General features: G+C 42.1%; 1 protein-coding gene across 1 annotated transcript in view; it reads right to left on the bottom strand.

The window, feature by feature from the left end:
• ankar (ankyrin and armadillo repeat containing) overlaps nucleotides 1–17606 on the bottom strand; it is a 313107-nt gene extending 295501 nt beyond the window's left edge. Inside the window, exons 1-4 of the mRNA XM_041200254.1 lie at nucleotides 17542–17606; nucleotides 15658–15769; nucleotides 12264–12837; nucleotides 3077–3514 (exon numbers count right to left, since the gene is read on the bottom strand). Coding sequence (XP_041056188.1) covers nucleotides 3077–3514; nucleotides 12264–12837; nucleotides 15658–15769; nucleotides 17542–17606 — 1189 coding nt within the window. The remainder of the gene's footprint in view (nucleotides 1–3076; nucleotides 3515–12263; nucleotides 12838–15657; nucleotides 15770–17541) is intronic.
• Nucleotides 17607–20624: the final 3018 nt, after the last annotated feature.

Here is a 20624-nt window from a genome sequence, read left to right as displayed (position 1 = left end):
AAAATTTGAAGTTTCGTAGACCAAATAATATTTTGGTAACCTAGGGCTTGTATATCTTGACCCCTGTTTTAATCTTACTTATCTAACATAATAGGTGGAACTTAATGCCCACCCCGACCCCACCCCCCCCCCCCCCGCACCTCCTTGGAGGCAGTTGGGGGTTATAATGGAGTGGGAGGCTGGGGGTGAAAAACCCTTTGCTTTTATAACTTCCCCAAATTAAGTCTAGATCATCAAGTGTTAAATCTTAATATTATTCCAATATGATTTAGGAACTCTATATTCATGTGTACTATGAAGATGGATGTTATCTTTTTTAAATATTTTTGAGAATATGGTAGTATTCTGTAAAGAAGGCTGTGGATAGAGTGTGTCTATAATTATTTAAACTGGGAGAAGGTTAATAAGGACAGCTATGGGAATTGAGAAATGAAAGGTAAAGGAGTTAGATGCATGCATTTGTAATGAGAGGCTCCGGTGAAGTGGCTTTACAAGTAAATAAGTTGGGTTTTTAAATTTGCATTAGGTGATAGGTAGGGACTTGACTATTCAGCTGTTAAATTTCAAAGGAGAGTTCAGAAGTAACAAGGGGCTTTTACGACTTACAAAAGTTTCATAAGTAAACAAGAGATAGTTATTAAATTTTATTTGATTTAGAAGTGGAGGCAATAGGAAAACCTGAAAGATTTTTATATTTTGGAAAAGTTGAGTTCAAAGAGGTGCTTAGGATGATGGAATCTAAAATGAAAGGGGAAAAAAGATATGAAGATATTTAAGGAAAGATGTTTAGTTGACTTGTGTTGGCTTTGCGGGAAAGACGTTCTGTGCGGGCAGAAGGTGTGAAAGTTGTGAATTTGAAGCAGCCATCGAGTTTTCAAGCTAGAAAAGTCTGTGTCAGAAAGGAGTTTGTTTTCCGAACTTTCTTGGATTTCCACAGCAGAGTAAAGAAAGTGAGAAGTCTTGTGTTATACCTTTACTAAACCAACAGCAGTTTTTGCCTTGGGTAATATTATTGGATTTTTTGGTTAAAAATCTATAAGGGAGTTGTTGCCAAGTAGTTTACTTGTGTGTTCTGAGGAAGTGGGTTTTTTGGGGCTGTTTGGGCATTTGGCTTTATATTCATCACTGTTCCATCATCATTCCATCCTGCTTCTTCTCCACCCCTCAACACAAGCACTGTATACAAAAATCCTCCATATCTCCATCTACCTTTTCAATAACCAGCTACTAAGTCTCACCCTTTGCTGCTAGACAAGACAGTGCATAATGCCAGAGGGCCAAGACCAGGAGAAGAATACCCAATATTATAACCCTCATACAAGTAGAGAAAAAAGCCTGGAGATATATGTTGACCAGGCAGAACTATGAGCATTATGGAAGGTAAGACAAGTGGCTTACATGAGCAGGGTGCCTGCATATTATTTGTAACCCTTTATTGATCTCAGCCAATATTCAGCAGGCTTCATAACTTCAAACTGTATTCTCAAAACTGTCATATGTTAATGCCCAGCTTCTCAGTACCATATTAATGCTTGTCACTTATGTTTTCCTCTACGTTCTTCTCATGAGTAAGAGCCTCATGAAGAAGGCACTTTGAAGGAGCACAATGCACTGCAGAATGCATCATCATGCGTTCCATTCCTCCAAGCCATTATTCTGGCCAGGAGCCTATTTGTGAGGTTCATTTTCATTCTTTAGGAATACATGGGCCTGACCTGGCTCCTTTGAAGGAAGAAACCACGTTTGGGGCTGATGAAGGGTTCCTTTGCAGGCAAGGCTCCCAAAAAACTATAGGCAAAGGCAAAGACCTGCCATATTTAGGCCAACGTCCATTTTCCAGACCTTACGCTGAACTGCCTTTGGAATTTCAGCAGGATTGTTATTTAGGACTTGTCCATTTTTGGGACTCAATTTTGATGTGTCCCAATAGCTCACTCAACCACTGACACTCCCTTATCTTAAAAACTATTTGAAAATAAAATGACAGCAAAGATCTCTATTTTGGTTCAAAATGTTAATGATGAAATGTTAAAGATGCAGTCACAACAGGAATGCCTCATTTAAAAAAATAGACACAAAGACTTTTAATTAAATTTGAAAACTATTTTTTCTTTGATTTTTCAAAGATATATTTATTTAGATTAAGCACTAAAAACTTGGGGGAATTACCAATGCCTGTCAAGAGGAAGGATTCATTAATATAGAGTTAACATTTCAGATTGATGACTCTTAGTCAGATGTTCTGAAGAAGGATCATTGACTGGAAATGTTAGCTCTGTTTCTATTGAATCATAGAATGGCTACAGTACAGAAGGAGGCCGTTTGACCCATCTTGTTTATGTTGGCTCTCTGCTGAAGCAACTCAGCTAGTCCCACTCTTTTGCCATAATCCTGCAATGTTTCCAGGGGGCATTATTGTTAGTATCAATCAGCTCAATGAGCCAATCAAGCATCACAATTGCACTATCTTTTATTTAGATAGAACATCATCTTTCTGTGATGACCTCATACAATTACCCAGTATGGGCGACACTCTCTAAATAGGGTTGTTGATTTAAGTTAATCCACTCTACTTAATATCTAAACCAATATATTTAAAACCCCCATGAGGCCAACTCCCAATTTTAAATGCTACTCTACTTTTATTAATAAAATTTCTCAAATTCTGCTGCACCACCCCATAAGGGATCATCAATATGCAACATGAAGATGCCTGAAAGTTTTCCTCTCTCCACAAATCTTTTGTTGATTTGGCTGTAAGCTGTCTCTATGATTTTCTAACAGCAAGAAGTACACAACATAGAAGGGACTCTGGGACAAATAAGAGGTTAAAATAGCCTCTAAATGAATACTGCTGTCAGTAGTCTGGAATGCTTTGGCATTTCACTCTTTTCTTTTATTCTAGTCCTCCAATGATTAGGTATAAAAACATGAAAATGTACATTAAAAAAGACCCACATTGGTTTTAATTTTCTACTTCTTAAAAGTGGCATGATAGTTATATGCTCACTTTCACCTCTGATGTTAGTTATTAGTTTGCAGAAGTTATCAATGTGTTACTAATTATAATCTTTACCAGAAATTGGAGGTAGGAGCCTGCTCAGACCTGGAACTTTCTTCTTCCCCTTCAGTGCAATAAGAAAAGGTACGAGAAAGGCAATTAGCTTGAGGTAGGTAATGTTTCTGTGGATCTCTGCTTTCCTCTCCAGATATTTCTCAACAAGTTTCTGCTGGAGAATCAGCCTCTGCTGTAGTCTCTGGTAGGCCACTAAATCAATTTCTTCCTCTGTAAGTCTTATTGCATTACTAATGGTGTAAGCTGCATCATACATGAACAAATTTTGATGCTGCTTAACACAGGTGATGTGAGGATTGATTTGCAGTAAAAAGTCATTCACATATTGCATAAATAACTGCATCTCCGAACAACTGTTTGGATCATATGATGGATCAAAGTATACATCAGCACTATAGATTTCTTCGAAGTCAGGATCAGTTGAGATATCTATTAAGCCTACATAAGGAATAAATTATTTATTAGAAATATTATTTTGTGTTATTTATTTGGAACATAGAGCTCATGGAAATTACAGTACAAAAAGGTAATTCAGTCCATTGTGCAGAAATAAGTGTCCCAGGTTTGGTGTTTGGTTGCAAAAAGCAGGCCAATTCCCTAGCACCATCCCACTCACTGCCCATTTTCTCAGAGGTGGGCTGGAGGGGGGAAGGATATCTGCCCAACTCATTAAAGGCTTATTGAGACCTGTTGACAGAGGTGAACTGGGATTTTCCAGTCAGCCTCCAGGTCCCCAAAGGCAGAGAAAACTTGTGCAGCTGCTGGAGGTGGACTTCCGGTGGCAGACCTCAGGAGGTCCATCTGAGTTCAGCAATAGCCACAGGATGCTCTGTGGAGTTGTTCCAACCTTCCATTTGCACCCACACAACCCAACCATCACAGTGGATGCCCCGCTGCAAAGGGCTTACCTTATTCCAAATTTGAAAAAGTTGGGGTGCTCTCCCTCCTACTTACCTGCTATGGCATATTGCTGCTGCTATGAAGCTGGAGGGTTTCCTATTGGCTCTCCAACTTTGAATGCCCACCCGCCATTCTTATTGGACAGCAAGCCTGTCCTCTGGCCACCAATTGGCCAATTTGGGGAAAATCACAGGTGAGTGTTTCCCAGAGTGCAGGCTTCTGATCCCCATTTGAGCCGAACAGCAGGGTCCTGAAACCCACAGGAAAATCATACCCTTTGTGATGTCTTTGTGGGTACTCTGGGCTGGCACCCCTAAATTCATTTCATATAGCACCCATGCAGCTAGCAGACAAGTGGAAACTATCAGTCAAGGCTGAATCTGAGCTTGTGTCCAACAATGCTACAAAGTATCTCAACAGCCAGAATTTTATGGACCTTTTGGAGACCTGCTTGGAGGTGGGAAGGATGAAGTGTAAAATCAGGACAGAAGACGTCTTCATGTTGGTTCCACTTTTTTTCCGTTGGCAGCTGGGAAGGTGTTTAAGGCAATTAATCGGCCAATTGAGTGTAATTTTATAGGGGTTTATGAACTTTACTAATGGTACATGTGAAACAGCGCTTCAGAGTCCTGCCCAGTAAAAGGAGGCAGCAAGCAAGCAGGAGCTCCTTGCTGGTTCTCTCCAGCAGCCATCAAGAAAACCACAGTGTTGCATGCCAGTGAGGGTGGAGCAGCATGGAAGCAGCAAACAAAACTAGGAAAGGAGGGATAAGTTACCAGCACTGCGGGGGTGTGATGTCATTCATCCAGGCTTCGGGGCCCCCGTTGAGGAGGAGCAATACTAGAAAGGAAGGGGGACCAAGCTCTGGCAGAAACACATTGGCAACCTCAAGACCAAGAGGGCCATCCTCAGGATGGGGACGCAGGAGAAGAGCACAGAAAGGCACATAACAACCCTCTTGTGTACAGATGCCACGCTCCAGAAGAGGGCATACCATTAGAGGTGCAACTACCTGCGAACGTCTAAATGGCTGTGTTCCCAAAGACTGAGCCTCTCCAGAGAGGTGTCCCTGATCTGTGTGCTATTTTGGAGGATGAGTGGAGCCCCATGGGAGATGGTAGCCACCCAATGTCAGCGGTGCTGAAAGTCACCTTGGCATTGAACTTCAATGCCTCCAGCTCTTTCCAGGGTCCACTGGGGATATGGGTCAGAGCTTGTGATCTGTGGTGCATCAATGCCTCAAAATAATGACCAATGCCTTTTTCAAGAGGGGCAGCAGGTATGTGTACTATTGCACCAATTCAGACAGTTAAGCTGAGATAGCCATTGGATTCAGGGCCATTACTGGATTCTCCTTGGTGCAGGGTGTGATCCCCTGTAAGCATGTGACCATCAAGGCTCCCATTGACCAATCAGTGGCCTTCATCAACAGGAAGGGTTTCCACTCACTCAATGTGCAGCTGATCTATGACCACTGCAGAAGGATCCTTCATTTGTGTGTATGGTTCCTATCATGTTCCTGCAGACCCAGATGGCACAGCTTTTCCAACCACCCTGTGCCTTCAAGGGTGGATACTAGAAGACAAGGGCTACCCACTGAGGGCATGGCTACTTAGGCTTGTGAAAAATCCTTGAACAGATGCGAGGAGAGGTACAACACCTGCCATTGGACAGAACAAGCAACCATCAATCAGGCCTTGATTCAGCATCTTGAGGGTTAAATTCAATGGCCTTGATTGATCCAGTGGAACCTTGCAGCATGCCTCAACGAGGATTTTGTGTATGGCTGTGCACTGTACAACCTGGTGCTGCAGAGCGGAGAGGGGGTTGAACGAGGATCTCATAGATTGCAATGCCTCCTCCAATGATGAGAAGGTGGAGGAGGCTGCTGGCCAGGTGATGCAAGATGGAGGACCCCAGGGACCACAGGCAAGGAGCAATGAGATAAGCACAAAGAAGGCTAGGGATGCGTTTATACATAGACGTTTCATATAACTCTTACCTACCTGTTGGATCCATATCAATAAAGTCTTAACTTTCTGCAGCCCTGCTGCTGTTTCATTCATTTTCCACTCTATCTCCCAGCACCTAGGGACATCTCACATGGTTGCAAGGTTGAAGCGCTGACCACGTGTGGCATGGACCCTTGATGGAGCCAAGGCTCAACTGAAGTCTCAAAGTGTAGTAAGGTTTGGAAGGAGATGTAGCACCAATACATTAATTTTTATTAAGTGGCACAACAAACACAAGGCTTACCATTTAGATACTCTATTTACCCTTGAGTCCCAAGTGCAGCCATGTGCTTATGGCTGTTCCCACATGGTGCTCCCCCTGCATTTGCAGCTGAGGTGGAGGCAGGCTGCTTAACTTGATTCCCCGTAACCTGGGAAGATCTTGTTGGCCGTTCTCTGGCTGCCTGAAGCCTGGAGAGCCTCAGAATGCTGAGGAGCTCCTGCACAGGTGAAGGACCTTCCTCTGTTACTCAACGTGCTTGCATCACTCACACAGGGGCTGAGGAGCTGTTGTCCACAACAAGATTGCTCTGAGAGAAACCTCAGATTCAGAAAGCACCTAAGTCTTCTCCCTTGCAAGGTACACCTTTGTACCCCATTCCTGGTCTGAGAAGTGTGAGGATCTGTCGGAGACTCCAGGTGCCTCAGCCCCCTCTCGCTTCACCTCTGTTGCATAGAGCTTGCATATAGGTCCACGCACACATCTCTGGCATCCACTGACTGGTCCACTGGAGCTGGCTCTCCATGGAAGTAGTCGATCTCTCTGTGCAGGGAGCCAAGCATACCTGTCAGACACGGAAGCACTCAAGGCCTGGATGGGGCTATACAGCCTCTAGAAGCTCAGCCAGATGTTCCCTTACTTCACCCTGCATCTGCAGCATTTGCCATTTTGCCAATGACTCCAGAGGTACATCATCAGCCTGGCGCTCAGCACTGGTCTGCCACCCACAGACCTCTGACTGTCAGTGGCCTTGGTTGTCACAGACTCTTGTCAGCTGCTGAGGAACGTCTGTTATGTGCTCACCAGGTTTTGTCCCTGAATATAAGTCTGAATGAATACCCACCAAGGTGAGAGTATCTATGCTGGTGGAGGGTGTGGGGAATGAATTGATGGTGCATCCTCTGAGGCTTCCACCTCCTCCTCAGAGGTCACTGACTGTCCTCAGATCTCCCGAGCTATCTGCTCTTTGGCCTGATTCTGACCTATATGAGAGGACAGATAGATTGAAGAGTTAGAGCCATAGAAACATAGAAAAGTTATGACACAGAAAGAGAACATTCAGCCCGTTATGTTGGCGCCAGCTGAAAAAAGACTAGCTGCCCATTCTAATCTCACCTTCCGGAACCATGTCCATAGTCTTGCAGGTTACAGCGCTGCAGGTGCAGATCCAGGTACCTTTTCAATGAGTTGAGGGTTTCTGCCTCAACCACCAATCCAGGCAGCGAATTCCAACCCCTGCCACTCTCTGGGTGAAAAAGTGTTTCCTAATATCCCTACTAGTTCTTCTACCAATCACCTTAAATCTGTGCCCTCAGTAATAGACCTATTTGCTAGGGGAAACAAGTGTTCCCTGTTTACTCTATCTAGGCCCCTCATAATTTGTACACCTCAATAGACTCACCCCTCAGCCTTCTCTGTTCTAAAGAAAACAATCCTAGCCAACCTAATCTTTCCTCATAGCTGCAATTTTCCAGCCCCACATCTTTATAAATCTCTTCTGTACTCTCTCCAAAACAATTATGTCCTTCCTGTAATGCAGTGACCAGAACTGTAGGCAAAACTCCAGCTGTGGCCTAACAAGTGTTTTATACAGCTCCAGCATTACATCCTTGCTTTTGTATTCTGTACCTCATGCAATAAAGGAAAACAGCCCATGTATCTTCGTTACCACCTTATCTACCTCTCTTGCCATGTTCAGGGACACGTGGAAATGCACTCCAAGTTCTCATTTCCTCTACCCTTCTCAATATCCTTGTGCTTATTGAGGAATTCCTTTGCTTTGTTTGCCTTCCCAAAATGCATAACCTCACATTTCTCTGGATTGAATTCCATTTGCCACTTTTCTGCCCACTCTGCCAAACCATTGATATAATTCTGAAGTCCAAAGCTATCCTCTTCACTATCAATAACATGGCTGATTTTTATGTCATCTGCAAATTTCCCAATCATGCCTCCCACATTTAAGTCCAAATCATTAATTATTACCCATTAATTATTATAAGACCCAACAATGAGTCCTGTGGAATGTCACTGGAAACTGCTTTACACTCGCTAAAACATCCGTCGATCATTACCTTTAGTTTCCTGTCACTGAGCCAATTTTGGATCCAACCTGCCACATTCCTCTGTATCCCATGGGTTTTGACTTTTCTGACCAGTCTGCCATGTGGGATCTTATCAAATGCCTTACTAAAATCTATGAAGACAACATCCACTGCACCACCCTCATCAATCCTCCTTATTACTTCCTCAAAAAATGCAATTAAGTTAGTAAGACATGACTTTCCCTGAACTGAACCATTCTGACTATCCCTGATTAATCTGTGTCTTTCTAATTGGCAGTTTATTATGGCTCTCAGAATTCTGTGTCTTTCTAATTGGCAGTTTATTATGGCTCTCAGAATTGATTCTAACACTTTTTCCACCAGCAAAGTCAAATTGACTGGCCAATAATTATTTGACCTATCCCTCGCACCCTTTTTAAACAATGGTACAACATTTGCAGATCCCCAATTCTCTGGTACCTTGCTGATGTCAAGTGAAGATTGAAAAATGATCCTCATTGCATCCGCTATTTCCTCCCTGACTTCCTTGAACAGCCTGGGATACAATCCATCCATCCCTGGTGATTTATCCACCTTCAAAGATGTCATTCCCTCCAGAACTTCCTCTCTTGTTATGCCTATTGTATCTAATATTTTGCATTCCTCCTCATTAACTAGAATGTCTGCGTCATCCCTATCCTTTGTGAAGACGGTGACAAAGTATTCATTAAGAACCTTGACCACATCTTCTGCATCAATGCATAAGTTACCTTGTACATCCTGATAGGCTTAACCTTTCCTTAGTTATCCTCTTGCTCTTAATGTACTGATAAAACACCTTTCGTTTTTCCTTGATTTTAACTACCAATATTCTTTCATATCCTCTTTGCTTACTTGATTTCATTTTTTACTTCACCCCTGTATTTCCTATACTCCTGTAGGCTTTCTAACATATTTTTTTTTGTGACTGTCGTAAGCTTTCTTTTTCTGCTTTATCTTACCCTGTATGCTTCTAGATAACCAAAGGGCTCTATATTTGGCAGTACCATCCATTTTTTTAAATGTGGATATGTCTACACTGTGCCCAGAAATAGAATCTTGCTTTTGAAGACCTCCCACTGGTCTGCCACTGATTTGCCTTCAAGTAGCTGTAACCAGTCCACATTCGCCAGATCACCTTTCAGTTTCGGAAAATTTGTCCTTCCCCAATTCAGAACTTTAACTCCTGTTCTATCTTTATAATTTTCCATAATTAAGCTAAATCTAAAAGTATTATGGACACTATCTCCAAAATGGTTACCCACTGCTACTTCATCCACTTGCCCAGCTTCATTTCCTAAGACTAAATCTAGAATTGCGCTCCCTCTCATTGAGCCTGTTATGTGCTGGCTAAAAATGTTCTCTTCAGTGCAGTTTAAGAATTTTGTGCCCTCTGTGCCCTTCACATTGTTCATATTCCAGTTGGTATTAGGGTAGTTGGAGTGCCCAACTATTACTGCCCTATTGTTTTTGCACTCAGGAATTTGCCTACATATTTGCTCTACTATCTCCCTCTATTTGTAGTACACTCCTAATATTGTCACTTTTTTATTTCTGAGCTCAATCCATATGATTTTATTTGATGATTCATTTGGTCTCTCATCCCTCTTCACAGCTTTAATTGATTCTTCAACCAATAATGCTATACACCCACCTTTTTAGTCTCTGCTCTAGCCTGTCTGAACACCCTATATCCAAGGATGTTGAGCTGCCATTTTGCCCCCTTTTAAGCCAAGTTTCCGCTATAACAATGATATCTGGCTGCTATGTGTCTATTTGTGCCCTCAGCTCATTGGTGTTGTTTGCTATATTCCTTGCATTTAAATATATACCTTAAATTCCTGTGCTGTATACTTTTTAACCTTTGCTTCTGTCTCGTGTGGTCACTCACTAATTTTCTATCTCCCGCTCCCTGCTCTGAATTTGTGCTATCTGAATCTGCCCTCAGGTTCCCATCCCCCTGCCAATCTAGTTTAAACCTTTCCCAACAACACTAGTAAATCTCCCTGCAAGGACATTTGTCCTGGTCCTGTTCTGGTGTAGACCTTTCGGCTTGTACAGATCCCACGTTCCCCAGACTCAGTCCCAATGCTTCAGAAATCTAAGGCCCTCCCTCCTGACCCATCTCTTCAGCCACATATTCATCTGGTGTAATCTCCTATTTCAATACTCATTAGCACGTGGCCTTGGGAGTAATCTGGAGATTGTTACCTTTGAGGTCCTGCTCGCCAATCTCTTTCCTAACTCTCTAAACTCAGCCTGGAGGATTTCATCCATTTTTCTACCTATATCATTGGTACCAATGTGGACCACGACCTCTGGCTGTGCACCCTCACCCTTCAGAATGCTCTGTAGCTGGTCGGTGATATCCATGACCCTGGCAACAGGGAGGCAACATACCATCCTGGAATCATGTCTGTGACCACAGAGGCGTGTGTCTGTACCTCCAACTAATAAATCCCCATTACTATTCCTCTTCTCCTCTTTTTCCTCCCCTCCTGTACCGCTGAGCTGCCCATGGTGCAATGAACTTACGGTTTTCCAGTGATGTTACTGTTTGACTTTTATCAAGCTCAGCCAGCTGCCGAGTAGACGTGCTGTCATGCAGGTCCAGCTTCTCCCAGCTCCCTGAAGTCAGTGAAGGCCCCTAGCCTTGACCTCTATTTATCCGCTGCCGAGTGGAGGTCCTCTCACGCAGGTCTGGCTTTGCCCAGCTCCCTGAAGTCTGGCTATGGTTATTTATTCCCATGCATCAATCCGCCTATTTCTATTATGGAGCTTCAAGTGCCCTGTGGAGGACACATGAGCACAACACCTCATGTCAGCCAGTCTCCCTTGTGCTACTGCACTCGTCCAGCCACCCTCTTGCTTGGCACTCCTGCCTCACCATCAATCACCATACGACACTGCAAGTTCTAAGATTTCCTCCTCCATGAGGCTCACGATGGATAGAAATTGCACCTGTCCACCTGCCTTGGTCCATTCCTTTATGTTATGGGCGGTCTTCTTCTGCAAGTACACAGGTGAACACTTATAGTTTCCTCACGGAGACTAGCACAACACCAGTGCTGCTAGCAGCCCAGCGCTCCATGATAGGGGCACAAGAATGCCTCCTGCATAAGGCCACTCTTGATGAACCTTGTGGGGGGTCAGCAATTACAGACAGGTGCGTCTCATCAAGATGCAGCCATGTCTCTGGCAGCATGGCCTATTAACTAACCTCTTTGACACAGAATTGGTGGTCACTCACTCTTCACTAAATGCACACTCACATATTGCGACATGCAAGCCCAAAGGGCAAAGAAGTATGGAATACTTGGAGCGGAGTTTGGCAGGATGAGGTCATTGATGTGCTTGTGTCACTGTATCCAAGTTCTGGTTGTGACCCCATAGCTGTTGGCCTCCTCTGTGATCTCTGTCCAGGCTTGCTTATTCAGGCAGACCAGTCTCCTCCTTCTGGCGCTGGGGACGAGGACCCTCAGCCTTGCCCTTGTAGTCTGGAGGAGAGCCTAAAAGCAGGTATTGCTAAAACATCGGGCCATCCACACTATCGTTCTGCCATTGTGGCTGCAGTTTTTTAAATTTTTAGTTTTTCGGCCAGGCAGGCAGTCATTTTTAAATGCAATGCGGTAACCCTTTAAATATGGTGCCAGCACTTGCCACGGTTTCACCTGACACCACCTCCGCACTTTCACTGCTCAGACCCCACGCCTCCTCACTCTAAATTGGCTGGCAGCTGGAAGCTCACATATGGCCGGTCGTTCCCCACCTGAAAAGTCCTGACATCAGGTCCTATGTCTCAGCCACTAAATTTAGCCCTTTTTCCTAATTTCAATATTGCACAACTATTACCTACTTTTCAGGGATATCAAAAGCACTCAATATTTCCATATTTACCTGCTACACATAATTTAGTATTGTCTGACAAAAATCAATTTGTTTAGCAAGTATAATGTTTCATAGAACTTTACCTGCTCTAAGAAATTCAGAATGTATATCTTCCTTTGTATTGGAAGTTCCACTGATATTAACATTCAAGTTGGATTGCCATACTTCTGAAAATCGCTTTCTTTTTTCGGTTGGCATGTAAGCCCCATGCCAAAGTGCTTTCATAGTGTAGTCCACATTTATCAAAATCTGGCCAATTAGAGTATCATGATAAGCTGGTGACAGGAGACATGTGGTACTACAGTCATAGTTGCCATCTAAATAAATAGTTGGAACTTGGTTGAGAATATAAATACCCAGCACCAATTCTCTCAAAATTTGGTGGACATGTTTATAATTCAAAGGAGCATCTGGAACCACTGGAGCTAAAATTACAGCATTGGAATAGCTGAAGTCTTTCATTTGGCTTGAGAGTCCATTGGGATATTCAACTGGAAAACGAAACTTGTCATTGGATTGCAGCCAACTGCAGGAGGCTATGGTGAGCAATTCTTGTAGATCACTCAGGTTGTATTTGCCAAGGACTGCACTTGCACTTATTTTCCCTGCCATAGTAGCCGAATAGACCTTCTCACTCTTCTGATTGTCCTGTTTTAGCTTTCAAGAGGAATCCAGATTGGAATGTCTTCATTTCCTACCAGCTTCCTCCTACAACGTATCAGTCCAGTTTTAGTGCATTGGTAGTAAAACATTTTATTTTCCTATAATTAATCTATTCCCTATCTATAATGATGTCTGCACATTCACTAAATCAATTACGTTGTTAACTATTGTAAATTATAGTAGGCATTTCATTGATTTGAAAAAAAAAATAAAGAATTTAAAAGGTTTATTTAGTGTCAAATAAGAAAAGTTTAGTTTTATTTGTATTTGCTCCCATTCGTTTTCCCTGGTAAAACCACCATGCTTGCTCTATTCAGTCCAAGTGCTGTGGACTTGAATTTTATAGTGCACAACTGGTTTAACCATTCACTGACATATCTGGCTGGACTATATTAAGCACTATCAGGCCCCATTCTCCTTTGCCAAAATGCTCACTACTCCATGATCATCCTTGAATGCAAAGATAACCCCTAGATTATTTTGTCCATTACCAACTGTCTTCTTAGACCACTCCATGCCTTACACCCTCACCTACAATTATGAGAAGCACAAACAAGCCTCTTTGTCATTAATACTAACACCATCCATTCAGCTGCTACTGTCGTATCCCTCTCTTCTTTTTCCCCTCTAAGCTAAGCAAAGTTCTCCTGCCCGAGACCTGAATTCAAATCATTCTACAGATTCTCTCTTATCTACCCTCATGTCCTTTCTGAGGTCATCCTATCCATTAGACCAACTTCCTATTCTCTTAATTTTATTTCCAATAAATTGGTAACCACCCAACTACCCTTCCTGGCCCCCCCATGTTGACTGATAATCGTAAATGGTTTCTTTTCCCCAGATACTGTCCTCCTTTCTTTCAATTCTGCCATCCTCAGACTCTCCTAAAAAAACCCTCTGATGCCTCTATTCTTGCAAACAACTTCCCCATTACAAATGTCCCTTTCTTCTTCAAAGTCCTTGAATGTTTTGTGTTACAACACCATGGAGATCTATAAACCAAAATAACTGAATCTACCAAATGACCCCCAAAAGAGAAAATTACTGGACAAGTTTTCACTTATTGTAACTTTTACTTTAACATGAATCAGAATCAACATAAATTACACAACAAATTAATAGGCAAATCACGGTTGGTATGAACTATATATTACACATGGAATAGCAGATACAACAAAGCATGTCTCATAGAGTTAATAGGAAGGCCACTCCACCTGTATGGTCCCAGTTTCAGCTGCACAGTTCTTCCACGCTGAATTCCAGTCCTTTTCCTTCAAGGACTTAGCCAACTCTCCATAGGCAGCAGCTTTCACGTAAACAGATATGCATCTTCCCTACACTTCTTTCCGGAACCTTCTCAACTCTCAGCTCTCTTTGGTTGTGGTAACGTGGATATACTAGTTCTAGTATGGCCAATTCAGTGCATTCAATCACAGATGTGAAATACTCAGTGGCAGCAGTCCTAATGGTGATTTCTGACTGCTCAGAATCCAGCTAACTCAGTATTGTTGATTGCCTCTACAAAGCTCTGCTAACCATAATTCAAGTCCCACTTGCTCATCACCCACTTATCTATTTAGCCTTCCAGTTTACTAATTTTAATTTTAAAAATCTCATCCTTGTGTTCAAGTTCCTACCTGGACTTGAAACTCCCTATCTCTGTAACCTTGCCAGCCATACAATTCTCCAAAAATTATTCATTCCTCCAACTCTGGTCTCTTGTGCAACCCTCTATACCCTACCATTGGTGGCTGCAGCTTCAAACATCTAGGCCATAAAGAATTCCCTCCTGAAATCTACCTGTCACTCCTCCTCTTTTTCCTCCTTTAAGATCCTCCTTGAAACTTACCTCTCTGCCCACTTTTTAATCATCTGTCGTAGTATCCCCTTCACTGGCTTGGTGTCTAATTACATCCCTCTCAACGTTTTCCTACGCCAAACATACCATATAAATGCAATTTGTTGCTGTTGTAGAGAGAATTGCAGGCAAAATTGTCTGCCAGGATACCTTTAGGCAGAACTGACAGAAATAAAACAGAGGGCAAGGAAAGGAAACCTAGCAAGCGCTATTAACAAACAGATATAGATACATCTTTAATCTGTGTTAAATCATATAACATTTCCTTAATCTTCAACATAACATGAAAATTTGTGTTAAAAGTATGTTCTATTACTTATAGTAATTTAATTGTTAAAAGATTCAGAGAAGGCCAGTAGTTTAACACTTGGAGCGATGCTGAAGACTTCAAACCTCAAAGGTTATGTGTTATGAACCCTGTGGTGACCAATAACTTTTAAGATTTCACCTTTTATGGTGTTTATTGTAACAAATGACTAAAAACATTAATAACTAAACGCTATCTTTGTAGGCAACCTTTACTTTAAGGGAATACTTCCCTTCTTATTCGTGGCCCCACCACAAAAAAAGAATACTTTACATTTATACCGTCCTTTATTTGGACATTCAATTTTTCCAGAATCAATCCAAAGTGAGTCTTAGTTCCCAAGGGTTTATTCCATTCTTTTCTTAGCCTGATAACTAGCAATCTTAGAACTATCTTTCACAGTGAACTTTTCTTTTCCCGGAGACTCTCCCTCTATCCCAAGCTAGGCAGCTCTTCCAGCCTCATTTTAACTCCCCATGAATTTGTTTTTTTCAGTTCGAGTGTCATCTTCCACCTGCATTCCTGCATGGTGAACCATAAAAACTTTTTTGGCCTCTAGCTGCTCCCTCTCTTCCAGATCCAGGCAGGCTCAAAACACTGTTTATGATATTCAGTGATATTTGAGGAAAGTCTGTAACCTGATCTTTACAATTGCTTCCTCTGCATCCTTCCCCATGGCAAAGTGAATCACATGGGTTTTGTATATAGGTAGAAATACCAATGAGCCATCCTTGAAAGCCCAACTCTCTTTCATCTTGGAGCTAAATGGACAGTGTAAAGCACAATTGTTTACAACCTGACATTTTCAACACTTTTCTGGGACTTAAGACTCTCAGTCTCCACTGTTAAAACACAGGCTGCTGCCATTATCTCCAAGCGTAAATACCTTGCACCGTTTTTCCAGTAAAACAATCTATACCTTCCTTTAATTTCTAACAATCAAACCCCCGATTACCATCAGGCAGACTTCAGAACAGGTCACATGATCCAATTCATTTTAACCTAAATTTAAAAATACTGTTCCTAAACATAACAATCTTATAAACCTCATAATCGTATCATAGATTTGAGCTGCAGAGCTATTAGTTACTTAGTGTATATTGCTTCAAAGAGGTGCATTTTCTCCCCCAGCTTTCAGTTGGGATTTCAGACATCTGCAATTAGCAAGTTAAGAACACCCAGCAAGAAGTGGATGCCATATTAAGGAATCTGACTTAGGCAAACACATCTCAAAAATAAATTAAATAAAATATAAGTTAGTACCTAGTGTGTTGTGATGAATACATTGGAGCCCCAGCATGTGTATCAGCTGCAATCTGTATATTGAAAATTGTACCTTCAATATGAAGGCCTGCAATTTTCTATTCTTGAGGTAATGAACATTGGTCCCTTAAAGGGTGAGCCCTGGGTATTAATGAGAAGCAAGGAAATGGAAGAAATTTTGAACAAGTATTTTGTATCTGTATTCACTGTAGAAAACACAAAAAAAATCCCAGGAATACTTGAACATGAAGAGGTAAAAGGGAAGGAGGAACTTAAAACAATCACAAATACTAGGAAAATGGTACTAAGAAAACTAGAATTAAACTTAGAATTAAAGGCTGACAAGTCCCCTGGACCTGATGGCTTTCATCCTAGAGTCTTAAAAGAAGTGGCTGCAGAGATGGTAAATGCATTGGTTATGATCTTCCAAAATTCCCTAGATTTTAGAAGGGTCCCAATGGATTGGAAAATTGTAAATGTGACAACTCTCTTCAAGAAAGGGGGAAAGACAGAAATCAGAAAACTATAGGCCAGTCAGCCTGACATTTATCTCATGTCTGGCATCATGTGTCAATGTGTTCTAAAAGTTACAAAGTTCACAACTGAAGGTAATGCAAACTGTAGTGAACCACAGTTCGATGCAGAGGCCCACTTTCAGCCACTTCTCCATGGTGCTTCCCTTGCCTCTGCTTGCAGCTGAGATGCACATGGCAGATGTCCTTGTCATGGAGGTGCCAGTAAGGCACTCCAGAGGCTGTGCCACTGGTGTTAATCCAGGGGCAGCCTCCATCACTGGCCCCTGCTGTACAGGTGCTCCCTCAGTCAAAGGGGCTGAGGATGATGGTGCCCACGAGGGGTGGCACTGATACTTCACACTCTGCTTCAGATCTTGAATGGCACTTTGGATGGCTGGAGGGGATCACCACTTGGAGTGTAACTGGCATCCACTCCAAACATCTTTGCACCATCAGCACCACTGACAAGTTAATGCCACAGAGTATAGCATGCACTCTGTGCATTTCAATATGCTGCTCCTGCATTCAGTCAGAGGGTTCCTGCATATTGCTCTCCAAGAGGTTGGCCACAGGCTCAGTGGAGGAGCTCATGCACTCAAAGCCCTGAACTATGGTGGTGCACATGAACTGAGTGGAACGCCCCATTCTCAGCCTATGGTTGTACATTGCCTCAGGGAACTCTAACACATGGTTACACATATGTTGCTGCTGATCTAGGTAGAGCCTCCTTTCTTGTGACTCCCGAGGCCCTTCACCTGCACTTGGCAAAGCAAGGCTGTGTGTTCTCCATCTGCTTCTTCCTCTCTTCACCCAGTGCCATCTTATCTAATCATGTGCACGGACACACTGATGTGAGTATATTGCACTGGGGATGATGCACTTTTAAGGCTTTGTTGCCTTGATTTCTCGCGGGTGTCCCGGTGCCTTTACAGGCCTCAGGTGTTCCCCCTTCACATCAGAACCTGTGGGAGATACAAGGGGAGATTATGAGAATTAGTCTTTGAAAGCAGAAGCTTCTTCAGTGCTGAGGTTGCCCTGAGTGGACTAGAACCCCTTCATCTACAGATTGCTGTATAATTTCATCCCCTTCACCAGAAATGCTCACCTCTCCTTCCCTGACTTGCTCCTGTAGAGCCACCCTTGTGATTTTCATGGTTCCCTTCTCTACAGCAGTGATGATGTGCAGAAGGGCATACCTTTTATCAGAGTCCTCTCTGTGGCATTGTGAGTCCTTTTCTCCTGCATGGACTAAACAGAGATAAGGCACTGATGGCCTCTGTGACCAGTGCCAGCAGCCCATTGACAAAGGAAGCTGTAAGTATCAGTGCTGGCAGGTCCTCAATAGTGCTTGAGCTCTCAGCTTGCTGAAGGGCCAGTAAGTACTCTGGGCACACATCTCTCCCTGTGCATGTTTACAATTCATAAATTACAAAAAAAGGACTGCACATATCCAACTATTTATTCTGCATTTAAAATAGGGTAGGGAAAATGAACATGGTGCTCTGTTATACTTATTGTTACGACCATGTGAAGAGGGGTGAAATGATTCCCCTATTCTCCTACTTCAGGTTTGACCATAACAGGGTTTTTTGAGAATTCAGAGAGAATGCGCTTTGCCAATTCTGTAAGGGTCCCACTATTTACGCTTTTAGGTTGTAAAGAATTAGTCAAATAGGTTTTCTTAGTTTAAACAAAGAACACAATAAGTTTTTTGAAACTATTTCCTGAACTAAAAAGAACTAGGTTTATTTGCAATTACACTCATACGTTACATGCATTTGTCTGGGCCCACACACCAGCACAGGTGAGAGGATAGGCTTATATGAATTTTTACAGTTTATGAAAAATAAAATAGAGGAGTTAGCTGTTCCTTGGTTGGTCTCTATGTGGTGATCCCATGTTGCAGCTGTTTTGTTCAATTATCTTCCTAGGTATAGTAATATGGAGCAGATTTCCATGTTTTATTCTCAAAATGTCTTTGTTTGCAATAGATTTCTCTTCTCAGGATGATTATTTTGCAAATCCAGACACTGCTTTCAAGAGAGGCAGTGAGAACACACAGCTTCAGACAGCCTGTATTCAGTACAGCATTGTCTTTTGTTCTCGCTGTCCTGCTTGGTAAAGAGTCCTTAAAAGTACTTTGCTGGCTGTATATTCCAGAGAAATTCTATTAGTTCATGTTTGCTGTTGTTATTGCTTCAGAACCAGTAATTGCATTTTAATGTCTCATCTCAGAAACATTTGAAATGTCTCGGGGGATGGGGATGGGGGTTGGGGTGGGGGGGTTGAGTGTCTGATTCCACTTGGTGGAATGTGAAACTGTGTGTATTGTAGCAGTCTGGGCAGTTTTGTCATTGTCTCTTAGAGAGTTCCAGTTTTTTTTTAATCTAGCCAGATTCATCTTTAAATAGTACATCCTCATAACATTATGTCAAATAAAATGATCCACAATTTCAGCACATATAGAAATTTAAAATACGGCTGCAAGGTAAAACCATCCTTTCATCACCGCAATAAACTAGATTTCTCAAACTATACAGAATTATGTTTAAATATATTTTTGTATGTTATTTAGCATCTACTATAACTAGTACAAACCATTGAAGCTTGTGTGACATGACACTCTGATTGTTATCTTGCTTTGTTCAGCAGACACTAACAGTCAATATTTCAGGCTAAATCAGTTAGTATGGCACAGCAGCGGCATTCAGAAGATTACAAATTTTTACTGTATGTGTCCAAATATTTAGAGAAGTAAATGACTACAACTTTGCTTGAACAGTGTACTCAAAGTTGAAAGTAGCGTGGCTGCTGATGATGTTAACGTGAACATTGCAGAAGATAGTTTTCACTCAGCTGCTACATCTGAAATTACTTCTCCTGGGATTAGCACTGATGTTGTTGGAGCTGTGGTTGAATTTGTGCCATTGAAGCTGAGATTGGTGGTATATTGCTGTTGAGGTTGGTAAAGTGTTGCTGTGCTGATGGAGTTCTGTTAAGGGTAGAATATTGGTGAAGTTGGTAGAGTATTGCTGAAATTGAATATCACTAAGTTTATTTGAGTTCTGTTGAGGTTAATAGAGTGTGACTGCAGCTAGTAGAATATTACTGAGAATAATACTATCACTAAAGCTAGATGAATAAAAAAATCTGTTAGGTTTATAGACATTTGCTGAGGTTGGTAGAATATTAATAGATTTGAGAACCATGTAATTCAAGTTGGCAAACTATCATGAAAGTTAGTAAACTGTGACTGAGGTTGGTGGAGTTTTGCTGAAGTTGGTAGAACGTGTTACTGAATTTGGAAACTTGATGGTAAAGTTCCTACAATTATCATGAAATTGCGATGGTTGCCCTGAATGGTAAACTGTCTCTCGTGTTGGTAGGGTTACAGTGAGGTTGGTAAACTGTCTCTATTGGTAAGGTTAGAGTGAGGTTGGTAAACTGTCTCTGATATTGGGAAGGTTACAGTGAGGTTGGTAAACAATCTCTGGTATTGGTAAGGTTATAATAATGTTGATAAGCTGTCTATTGTTGCTAAGGTTACAGTGAGGCTGGTAAACTGTTTCTGGTATTGGTAGGTTTAGAGTGAGGTTGGCAAACTGACTCGCATGTCGGTAAGGTTACAGTGAGGTTGGTAAACAATCTCTGGTATTGGTAAGGTTATAATAATGTTGATAAGCTGTCGTTGATGTTGGGTAACATTACAGTGTGGTTGGTAAACTGAAACAAAAACAGAATTACCTGGAAAAACTCAGCAGGTCTGGTAGCATCAGCGGATGCTGCCAGACCTGCTGAGTTTTTCCAGGTAATTGTTTTTGTTTTGGATTTCCAGCAT

This window comes from Carcharodon carcharias, chromosome 12 (genome assembly GCF_017639515.1).
Source record: "Carcharodon carcharias isolate sCarCar2 chromosome 12, sCarCar2.pri, whole genome shotgun sequence".
NCBI classification, from domain to species: Eukaryota; Metazoa; Chordata; class Chondrichthyes; order Lamniformes; family Lamnidae; genus Carcharodon; species Carcharodon carcharias.
This window is presented reverse-complemented; position numbering and strand designations above follow the sequence as displayed.